This window comes from Ochlerotatus camptorhynchus, unplaced genomic scaffold (genome assembly GCF_037179485.1).
Source record: "Ochlerotatus camptorhynchus isolate MF236.1 unplaced genomic scaffold, CSIRO-AGI_Acam_v1.1 ptg000675l, whole genome shotgun sequence".
Classification (NCBI taxonomy): domain Eukaryota; kingdom Metazoa; phylum Arthropoda; class Insecta; order Diptera; family Culicidae; genus Ochlerotatus; species Ochlerotatus camptorhynchus.
Window position 1 is genome coordinate 215,757 of NW_027041152.1, and position 12,366 is coordinate 228,122.

The window sequence follows — 12,366 nt, forward strand, 5'->3', positions numbered from 1 at the left end:
CGCCAAGTTTGGGATTCTCTAGCAAAGCGCCAATAGTGATTAATTTAGAGAATATCAATCGCAGTTCCTCTGTGGTCGTAGACCAGAAACCACAACGTACAATCAATGAACTGTTCGTGTCGCTCTCCTGCTTCAACTGATCCTTTAGTCTACGCCGCTTCACGCTTTCGTGCTCAGTAAGACTGTATGAAATTTTCCGAATGAATAATTCATACTCAACTTCATCAATACTCAAGTGGGACACATCCATTCTAAGGTACTGTGTCTTGAGATCCATCTTGAGCTGTTCCAAAAACGATCAATAAAATAATCAAAACCGTGTTTTACTCTGCCTCCGCACTAATGAAAGGAAACTGCACACACTCCTTTTCTGAAAGTTTCTACCAATAAGCAAGAACTGAAGACCCGTTACAAAATTTTAGAAAGCGATCACTAACTACTTGTTCTATTTTCGATCAACAATTCACTGCTCCACCGAAAAACTGTTCAAATGCTTTTTTTCAGAAAACGTACGCGCACTAGTAAGCCGCTTCTGAGAGGTTCTGTTATATCAGGAAATGTGGTATAGTTATCGTTAGTAGCAATGTGTTGTTGTAAATTGTTAAATTTATCTGTCCTACACTCCGTATTCAAAAAAATAATGCCAAGTACTTTTTTGAGATCTGATTAGCTTTTCAATTTGATTAAATTGGGCGCCAATTGTTGCTGCTAGGGTGGGGTACCTAGGGGGCTACCAGGACAAACACCTCGGCGGGCTTGGCAAAGCAACGGCCTACCAGTGAGGGTGGGTTATACAACCTCTTTTAATGGCTAGCAGAGCTGGAGAACTATTTCTGAGTCTCAAGGTCGGCTAGTGTACTTTACTCGGCAAATCAGACCTCGGATAAGGTGTAGTAAAAAGAAGCTGGTGAAATACAATTTTACCATTTATTTCCCTAATTTAACATGGTGTGTGTGGGGGGTGTGGGGTGTAATACCTGACCGGTGAAAGCGTCTGGCGACGCCGGTCGGTTAGCACAATGGCGGACTCTGGCGAACAAATGTTGGCTATGCTGAGAGTCTGTGGTTCCAGGCTTGGAGATGGCAGACTTAGATTTCACGGGTGTGTGGAGACCTGCTCGGTACCATTTGGGGTGGAACCCAAATCCTAATCTTACCGAGTCCAACCTTGGTATCATCGAGAGGCCAGTTCTCCATCAAAAGCTACCCTCGCAACTAACGGGTCCTGACTCTCTCTCTCTCTCTCTCTATCCACTCCTGCTACTACGACACTCTTACTCTTCTTCAATAAACTTTTAACGGGTTTTAGCTTATGTAACTGCTCTTGTTTGAGCTTACTTGGCAAGTGGCGGAAGAAGTTTCCGTGCTACTCGCTGTTCCCTTTCTCTGTACTTCTCGTAGCCATTCTCCTATGTTCCACTGAACTCAATTTGTTGGCTCATCACCTATTCCAGCAGTTGGTAGTAAACTGTGGTATTGTATAGTGTACTAAAACTAGGGGTATCAAATTGGCAATTATTATTCAAATTTAAATGGACATGCAGAATACGATAAACATACAAAAATACATCAACAAATGTTACAAACGGTAACACTGTCAATGTTTCATTGTGATTAATCAACACTCAAAGGGGTAAAATATCAAATTTGCGGTGAATTTGAAAGAAAGGGAACTTGGAGTGTAGAGCGCACTGCCCACTGGACGATTGTGAAGCCTGGCCAAGTGAGTGGGGTATGGGTTTATTTGATTGAACGTCATTTCCAATTTATATATTGATACATTTAAACCATTGGCATTTGGTATTTGAGATAAGACAGAGATTGGATGCAGAGGGCCCGCTTAGGGGGAGTGTAACCCATGCTATGGTTTCCATTTATTAAATAGTTCAGATAGGCTAGAAATGGCAGGTTCATAGTGAGAGAATGTAGTATATGGTGCCCATTCACTGATCAAAATCAGATTCACATCGTCAGACCCTGCCCAATAATAAGGGGATTGACGATGTTTTATTTTGCATTTGCATAATATGCATTATATTGTGTTTCGCTGTGGCTAGCTGCGCGTACGCTGAGTAGATAGAAAAAAGATATATCACGATTTTGAAGATTTCCTGTAAAAAGATGATTCGCGATGCAAGTAGATGCGAGAAATGTAAGAAGATTTTTCGAAGATTTATTCGCTAGTGTGAGATTTGTTGAGCATCTAGAATTGAGATTTAGATGTGTCGCCCCCATCGACGAATCATACATCTAACATAGAAGTAATTACAGTGTTGGGGGAGGTTGTTCATTGAAACTTCCGGTCCGCTTCGTAGCATAGTGCTTGCTAAGAGGTGCCAGGTGGTAACCGATCGGCCAAATTTGGAAGACGTCTGCATTGAATTGTCTCACATTGTAATCCCCCTTATTCTGCGAGTCACGTGACTCTCTCTCACCGGTGAGGTGACAATAGTCACCTCGTGTGAGGTGACTCTCCATTTGATTTACATGGAGAGTCACCTCACACGAGGTGACAATTGTCACCTCACCGGTGACAGAGAGTCACGTGATTCGCAGAATAAGGGGGAATATTCCGCCCAATAATAACACAATCAATTGCGAGTAGCTGAGCGGAATGGAGACAAGGAAAGCATTTGGTACAGGACCAAGTCTCTCCCGGCTGGCGCCAAAACAATGAACCTGGAAGCAACTGGATCAAGTTGTCAAGGGGCACGATTTTTTTTTTTTTTTCCTTTGTTTTGTTTTTTCCGTCGATCTTGTTTTCCGTGCTGAGCACCAATGCTACCGACGTGCCAGGAAGGCAGCTCCCACACCTGGACCCTACCTATCGACCCATCAACTCATGAACCGGGGACCAACGGCTTTACTTCCCATCCGAAGGAAGGCGTGATCAGAGATGTTATGCCTCAGAACATCCCGGCGGCGCCGACTGTGATTGAACCCAGGCCTTCTGGGGTGAGAGGTAATCACGCTTACCACTACACCACCGGCGCCGTTATGGGGCACGAAATGATCCTGTTGCATGGCTTGGAGCTGTTGCAATCGAGGAAGAGGGGGGGGGGGGGGTGTTGGGGCTAATGTTTAATTTGTTTTTGTATAATTTCAGGTGTTAAGGTGGTTCGCTGCCTCTGGATAGTAAGTTTGAAGGTGGTTCAGCAAGAATAATATTGAGGCATACGGGAATGCATTAAACGTGTCAAATTAACTGCATTGGTAACGAAAACACAGAGGAGCGTACACCAGATATCACACACTAAGGGATGGTAATAAGGTCGGTGATAATATGACATTTACACAAAAGCGGAGATCAAATCAGATTGGTCAACGTACCAAAATTCGAAACTTCGATTAAAACGTGGAATCTGTGCAGCACCAGTGGAGAACACTCAAAAGCTGCAGGTCTCATCAGCCGCTGCCTGCGGTATATAACTTGTGGCTGGTGGCCTCACAAATGGATCTCAGATGTAGATGTCATCAGAAACCGATAGCAATAGAAATTAAGTCTGCAGGCAAGCGCTTGATTATCTAGAGATAAACTAGCCTAAGGCTAAAAATCTCTTTAATAAAGCTTTAAAAAAAAAAAAAAACGCTTGATTATTAATTAAATCCGCCAGAACATCGCAGCAAAGGCAAATACTAAGGCGGCGGAGCGTCAACAAGGAAATTAAGCAAGCCGATAGGAATTTGACCTGGGTCCAGGTCAAGCAGCTGCCCAGAATAGAAGTCTTTCACGTTAGCCCTGTGCACCTTTGGAGGTTCCCAGGTATTTGAGTACGACGACGATGGACGTTGCCCCTTGGAACGGAATGAAAGCGCTCGGTCACAATTTGTATTGTGATTAATCAACACTCAATAGGTAATGCATGAAATTTGAGATGAATGTGAAGCAAACGGAACTTAAAGTGTAGAGTGCACTGCCGGTTGATGCTGAAGTGTGATCAAGTAAGTGGGTTAATAAATAAGTAAGTGGGTGGTAAGTTATTTTATACTGTCTATATTATAATCTTTAAATCAGTTTTAGGGTTTTGGGTTGACAGAGGCAGAGCGCGGAGGGACCGCTTAGGGAAAGCATAATTTTCATACTTGAAGGGTTCAAAGCGGCTGAGCTGTTCAGTGGTAGTTTGACCTTCCTTTCAAAACCAATTTGGTTCTAGAACAATTTTAAACTTGTTCTGCATTATTCACATGTTTCAATTATTGAAAAGAGCTCGATATAAAGTAGCTTATAAAATTAAATAGAAATGTCAAAATCTTACCGAGTATTTTAGCTGTTCTGATTTTGGTAATGTTTGTTGAGGTCGGGTATAGTTTCTGAGTATGTTGTTTTTGGATTCCCATTTTGAAATAACTTAGATTAGCGCAGAGTAATAGTTTTATTGTTATGGAATTTTCTTTTGGGATCGTCTTTTCTTCATACAATTCTCATTATTTATACTATATTAATCATGATCAGTCTTAGAAAATTTTATATGTTTGAGTTCAGTTCTAGATTAGTTTGTTATTAATATCATTTGAATTGCGCTCGCAAGAGGTTACCAAACATGGGTTCTCTTTTTCATCCATAATAATTTGGAGGGAGGGGAGTGAAACGTTGCGATCTAAGAGCGAAATAGAGGCAAATAAAATAGGGAACACAACACCCAAACAATTAAGGTTCAATTTACTTTGATGCATTTTTTTAAATTCAAAAGCAGTTTTTTCCGACGCATTATTTTAGATTGCAAAAAGCTCGCGTCATTTTGTGTAAAATATCAAAAGGAATCGAATAGTGCGAGCTTTTTGCAATCTGAAATAATGTGTCGGAAAAAACTGCTTTTGTAATTTTCCAAAAAGCATTAAAGTAAATTGAACCTTAACCAACGCATGCGGCTAACACTTCACTTGTTCTATTTCTTTCTATTACTTTCCTCTCATGAACCAATATAAACTTTCTGAGAACAAATGAGAACACGACCAAATGATCAATAGGAAGAAAAAAAAGCGAGAAAGCGGGAACAAGAAAAGAAGAGAGTAAGCAGTCAGAAAGGATCACGTTGGTTGGAGACAGCCAATTTATACTGGACGAAATGGTAAATAGGATAAGAATTGTGAAAGGTGTGTGCTTGCATGATTTACCTATTTTTAAATTACCTACAATCCACATAAGAACCTCATTTCCTTCAATTACTACTCTATCGCAGTTCAACATTATCGACATTACACACTCAGCGACGATTTGCGTGTTCGGTAATTTTTTACTGGAAAAAAATCTGTAAATGCAGAATATTACAGAATTTTTGGTAAAAAAAATAATTTTACCAATATTCGGTAAAGTTTAAACGAAGTTTCGGTAATCTGAATTTTTAATTACCGAACATTGTAAAAAAAATACAATACGATCTGTAAAATGTAGTAAACGCCGAATTCGGTAAAACATCCGTTTACCGAACTTCGGTAAATTCAGACTGTCAAATCGTGGGTCGGCTTTTTACACATAACCGCAAGCTGAGAGAAGTGAAACCAGTGTAAAGTGTGACCAGTGAAAGTTGTGTTATTTTTTATTATGGAACAGGTATGGAAGCAAATACAAGACCAGGATGAACGCATCACTGAAATTTGACGTGGACGTGGAATGAGGGAAGCGTTTGAAATGTTGATCCAATCGTTCTTCGTTTTTGATACTGTACGTGCCGGTACAGCCCTCCCAGTTCCTCTGTATACAGAACAAATCTGATACTATAATCAGAATTGCTCAGTCTGCATGAAGCAGCCGATTTCATCAAGGAAGTTCTATTAACAACCAAGAATTAATCGTTTGAGGCATACTGAAGCATTAAGAAGGTGATATGTGTCACTATAGGAAATCATCATCGTTGCAAATATAAAGAAATTAAACATAACCCTTTGCTTCAGTACCGTCAACCTCCATGTCCATGGGGAGGGCGTGCATAAATTTTGTTCCTATTGTAGACAAAGTTTCAGACAAACAATTCTTCCTATTCTTCGGAGCAATGATTAGCGTTGAAACTTTGTCTACAACAGGATGTAATGGAGATGTGTGGTGTTGGATGCGGGAGAAGATTGGAGGGCGGGTGTTTGACGCATAGAGCCTGTCAATTTCGCTTTCAGAGTTTCGCTGTCAGCGGTTTTATGATTCGTGAGCGCTCGTGATTCGTAGAATCGTTGATTGTGACTGCAAGTGGATTTGACGGGTTTTGTGTGTCGGACGCTTGCTTTCTGGCCTCTTCTTGTGTCTAACATGTGCAGAGTATCATTATAACGTCTAATGGTTTTGAGATTCCTAGTGGCGTGAAATATATTTGTGAGAATATCTTTTTGAGATTTTAGCAGTCACGTTTTGTTTGTAGTTTATATTTTATTTATTTCATGTAATTATCGTAAATAATAGATAGTTCATCGATATATTCGTACTTTGACGCGAAGCGCTGTGGATTATAAGATGCTAGATGACCCTCGAGGGATCGATTTTGCTTACTGAGCAGAAAATCATGGATTTAACCCCAAGCTCTTCCACAGCACAATAAATCGCCACCATCATTTGTATATTTGATATTGAACATTAACCTCGGAAACTATTTGCATATCAAGCGAAAACGTAGTCCTGTATTGTCGCGAAGCGTTATGGTTCTGAGATGCTCGATGACCCTGGAGGGATCGTTTTTGCTTACTGAGCAGAAAATCATGGGTTTAATCCCAAGCTCTCCGTCATGACTCTTAAAATTCATTATCACTAAACAAAATTAATATGTTCTTTCGATAGCCGGCTATCGAGAGATTAAATAAACAACAAATAAACAATACATACTTTTGGTTGCATCGCCAACTTAAAGTGAATCCTAACCGAATACCCTACCCAACCCTCCAAATCCGTAGCACTTATGAGGGTGTCGCTAAGTCGGTGGCCTCTCGTTAAGTAAGTACTACATCAACATTTCCTTCCCTATCCCTAGTTATGGTAAAGATGGGCGTGGCCGGGAATAGCGACAGTCATGCTTCTGTTACTCTTGTTTAGATTGGAACCAATGTTTACTCCTCAGCATTATTCCTGAAAGTAGTCTAACTGAGAATTTCAGAAGAGACGTGAGTGTCGCTAATATCCAATCTACGAAGTATATCATAACAACGCTAACGCTAACAGGAACAAAATTTATGCACGCATTGCAGTAATCTTGCAGTCTTTTGTAGTTGAGTAAATTCCATAAAGCGTATCCCAAAATCATTACAGGGCCATAATTTTAATAATGAATAAAAACATGAAATGTCAATGTAAAAAGCACTTTTAACATAAACAATCCAGAAAAATTAGAAAAAAAAAAACATTTTTATTTTTAGTTCTACGGCACAATCCGGTAAAAAGCACCGAAACGTTCGTTAAAAATACTGAATCGTTCGGTAAGAATGACCGAACTGTTCGGTAAAAATTACCGAATCGTTCAGTATTTTTGACATTTCATAAAAAAAAGTGTTAACGGACGTTCGGTAGTCATTTTGTTTACCGAACGTTCAGCTGTTGAAAGTTCGGTAAAAAATTACCGACTACGGTAATAATTTCTAAGTGTGTATTATCAAAAGATGAGTTATAAAGTATAATTACCATGCATATAGATAATTTAATGTACCAGAACCTGGAAGGACACCATCCTACCCAGGGAAGGACCCGGATACGACCACCCATGTGTGTCTAGAGTATTGCACGAGCTGACAAGTGCAACGAGAAGGACAGTGGAGTTTAGACACTAGATAAGCACAGCCTATACACTGAACAATTACAATTACATACAATATTTTTTTAATGTTTACGTTGCAAATATTAGGTCCGGTGCTCTAGGGATGATAGTGTAACAAAGCTGTTTAAAAATATCTCGCCAAAATCTAAATGAAATTAAAAATAGACAAGTGCGTCACCATTAGGGACCGCGTCAAATATGGTGCTGGCACGGTACAGGATCACCCAATTATTTCATTAGAAAATGTTGATGTTATTGTTTTTCAGACACTACCAACGATTCTGTGTTTTTACGCACGCATTTCCGTATTTTTAGTTGTTCGTATTAGATCCTAGATTGGATTATAATTTTAAATAAATAGTACTTTCAAATATTATTGTACAAACAGCATTTTCTTCAAATTGATCGAGAGAAAAAAAACAAATAAATGAAAAGACCGACGATTTTTATTTTAGGGAACAGTTCGTTACAAATTACTGAAACGTTCGGTGAAAAATCACCGAACCGTTCGGTACTTTTGACATAAAATGTACCGTTTACCGATCGTTCGGTAGTCATTTGGATTACCGAACGTTCAGCTGTTAAAAGTTCAGTAAAAACAATACCGAATAAGTGTGTACACACTAAGATTTTGCTTCCGTATTCGGTAAATTTTACCGAAATCAGAACAGCTGAACGTTCGGTAAAACTTTGACCTTCATTTTAAAGGCTATTGAATTTTAGAATAATATCAAAACATGTTCAACCTTGTTTAAATGATCAAATCTTGTCATTTTAGTTGAGATTTAGGTTCAAAGTAGCTGAAAAGCAATTGAATTGAATTGTGTAAATTTTACCGAAAAGTTCAGATTTCGGTAAAAATTACCGAAGTCGGCGATAATTTCTATGTGTGTAGAATTTCGACTAGAATGTGGTACGTTCATCGATGTACTTGGGCCCGATAGGCTCCAGTGTGAGCCAATTTAAAATCGTTAGTTTCCACTGGTTGGTATTACCAAAAGGTGATCAAATGCGAGTTTTCGATGCACTCATGCCTTATAATATTTACAAGCAATAAATGCTATCAAGATACCAAAACGATTTGTCGGATCGTGCACTTTTATCGCTCTCTTTTCATGTTTCAGATGCAAACAGCAATATTAACCGAACTGAAAAATCTATCAAAATTATCCATTCACAATTTATTACATGATTGTTAATTATGCTTAAAACTCTCTTACGTTAACATACGCATTTTACTGCTATATTTTTTAAAATTTATTATTCCCGATTCCAATACTTTTCAATCCAATAAGAATTCCTTAAAATATTTCTAATAATAATGCTAGCTTGGATCACATGTTGACAATTCTCGCTGCTCGATTGGTTCAAGATGGCCACTTCCGCGAATCTCTATATACAGGATTACTAGTGAAGCTACAGTGCTTGTTGGAAATAGTAACTTGATCTCCGAAAAACTCACGGGCCCTCCTAGCGTCACGAAATAACCTTTTTTCATATCACTTTATGGCAAAACAAAGTTCTATGCGCTTAAAACAATCCGAGAAAGACATTCCCTTACGATAGGGTTCGATCGTTATAGTTATGCTTGATTGCGGGTTTGGTTGGTTGGCTTGGGCTATTTTGTACCGATGAAACTAAGTTGTATCAATAATAACTGCCAGCTTCTCCCAACTGCGTAATTCTGTAATTCAAATAATAATAATTGCTGTAATTCTGTTGCTCCACGGGTATGAAGAACGTCTAACAAATCTATTACTCTCCGAGCGGAATGGCGAAATCGAGAATATTTAGCCACTGGCCCACTGCGGGAAGTTGCGTCCGAACTACAGCTGGAATCACTACTAATCACTCCAAGGGATTTCAAATAATTATAAGAAAAATACACTCTTAGTACAATAATCTATAGAATACATCTTCATATCAAGGATTAAATATAATTTGTTGTTCTGGAACATGTCCGGGAATGGCTGGCTACTTATTATGACTCTTATTGATCTTATTTTCGAATTCGAATGTGAATTGATTTATCACATGGTGGGTTTGGCACTTTTTTTTTTAAATGTCTTGCCCCTAGACCCATACTCGCCGAAATATGTTTCGACCATAGCAGGAACCAGCGGAACGGTCCCAATAACAATCAATAACGTTCTATGGGACCATGGTATCTTTTTACTTTTCAATACTATGCTAAACTAATACAGCATCGTCATGGCATGTGACAAACTTCTGGTTATTTTTCTCATTAAAGTTAAATGTAATCGCAAGTCAGTCCTCCTCAGATTTTGGTCATAAAATAAAAATTTCACAATATTTTGTCGAATATTTTTACTAAACATGGATGCACGTTTTTTTCAAAATTATCCCTACAAAATAAGTATAAAATGAGATAACTTGTAAAATCTTTGAACGCCGTTTTCTCATTTTCAGTTTTTTTTTTTACAGATGGGACTGACTTGCGGTTATGGGCAGTCAAGGTCTTCAGAAGAATTCCTGATCAATTTGACATGAGGAAGAAATATATGGAGAAACCGATTTCAATTTCCAATCAGCCGTAGGTGATAATTTGGAAGAATTTCTGATTAACCTGATGTGGTGGGATAATATTCAAAGGATTTAGGATCAATTTCCCATCATTGAAGATCTTCGACATGATTCCTGATCATCCTTCTATTTTGAAATACATTCTAAGTGACCGAATATCATCAGACAAATTCCTAATCAATTTGATGTGATGGGTACAAAACGGAGAACTAGATTTCAATTTCCAATCAGTCGTAGGTCTTCAATATAATTTCTGATAATTAGGAAGAATTCCTGATCAATTTTATATGATGAGGGAATATATGGAGAACACGGTTTCAATTTCCTATTAGTCGAAGATCTTCGATATAATTTCCAGGCAATTGCGGAAGCTTGGATACGCCAGTTTAATCGTCGCTGGCAAACAGTGCATTGTGAAAAACGTTTTTACGAGAGATACTCAAGTTGGCTTAATTCATCCTTCAAGGTTAATATTTTTTTTTAACTAATATAAATCCAAAGTTGATAATATTTCAAAACATCTGCATATTTCGTAAAAAAAAATGCTGCGTTTCTTAATACTTTACTACGTATTCCAGGGTAGTAGGATCTACAAAATTAATAATTTAGCATAATGTAATTGTGCAACCTACAAAAATCAATCATTTCGAATTCCAAAGCCACAGTAATTATCTGGCTGCATTACTGCACAAGTGTACGCACATAAAAACCCAAATAATCAACTTTATAAATTCTGAAAATATTATTCAAAAAATGTTTGCCGGGCAAACTGTTTGGCGTTTGAGCCAGGGTTTGAGCATGAGCGTATTTGGCGGTATTCGGTGTTCAATTAACCGAATATTTTTAACCGATTTCAAGAGAATACTTACAGATCATATACATGAATAACTTAGTTCGTTGAAATAGCAGTATGTTTATATCAGTACAAAATATAGTTTATACATTATCAAGCACTCTTTGATGTATATTATCATCTCTTTGTATCATTTGTAATTCATTATCAACGACTTAGTTGAAATTTTGTAAAATTTTTGTCTTTTTGTGAACATGCCTTTTTGCAAAACAATTGTTTACCTTACAGCTTTACTAAACACAACATTTACATTATTCATTTAAAAAATAAAAATAGTTGCATTTAATTCTGCTCATGTTAAACCTTAATCAGTGAATGAATTTTTCAATACTTCATTTTTCGTTTCAAAGATAGTGTGTTCATAAATATGGCATTGTTATTTATAAAGAATATTGTTTTATCTACTTAGGTGTCATCTGTTCGATCCCGCACAACTCATGTATATGTATATTTATATGTATATTTGACCCCACATTCTCCTATAATTGTTTCCAATAGTTAATCAAAGCTGACTTACTGGCTTCTAAATGGTATATTTGGAAATTTCCAAGCCAATAACTCAGTTTAAATGCTTTCAATTGATAGAGGATTTTTGGGTAAATCAGGCGCTAAACATGTATTTATTTGTCGTACACAGTATGAAAACAAACACATTTGATGCTTAGATTCCTTTTTAAATCAAGAAAACCTAAATCTCGTGTTAGCATTTCAGCGGCAGAAACTGTTCAGTCGTCAGAAATCTTTCAAAAAAAAAGTTAATTGTTTTGACATGAGTTACCGGGGCAAAATACGCCCAAAACATGCATTTGAATCAGTTTTGTCCCAGACTATTGTAATCCACTTTCTGAGCATCTCTTTTTTTTTATTTTTTTTTATAGTGAGTTTAAATTAGGAAAACTTTTATATTTTATTACAAAATCTGGCTTATTTGACCCCATGCTCTCCTATAAATAATAATAGTTTTTAAAAGGCACAAGCTGACTACTAGAAGACAAATTGACTATTTCAGAATAAAAGGTACTGACTATTTGAATCAGTGAAGTATCATAATAGGACAGAACTACAGAAAATACGGGATTTTGGGGCAAAATAGGCTCCACACATGCACTTATCACCGCGTGCTCCAATTGAAACATGCAGAATAAAATTCTTGACATTTTTCCCAAAGGAAGTCATATGTTACAATATGTGGTTTGAGCGGCAGACAATTTCAAGCCTTTTTGCTGCCAAAATCCCCACTGT

The 12,366-nt window shown here is 37.7% G+C and overlaps 1 protein-coding gene across 3 annotated transcripts in view; it reads left to right on the forward strand.

Moving 5' to 3' along the window:
- Positions 1-12,366, forward strand: part of LOC135714613 (WD repeat-containing protein 20) — a 125,606-nt gene that overhangs the window by 79,012 nt on the left and 34,228 nt on the right. For 2 of the 3 annotated variants that reach the window (XM_065237994.1, XM_065237996.1), the window contains one exon: positions 1-2,378. The exons of the other annotated variant lie outside the window; for it this stretch is intronic. Coding sequence is in view for 1 of the 2 variants with exons in the window: in XM_065237996.1 (XP_065094068.1) it covers positions 1-36 (36 nt within the window). In the remaining variant the exon portion in view is untranslated. Of the gene's footprint in view, positions 2,379-12,366 lie in introns of those variants that run through there. 3 annotated transcript variants of the gene reach the window in all.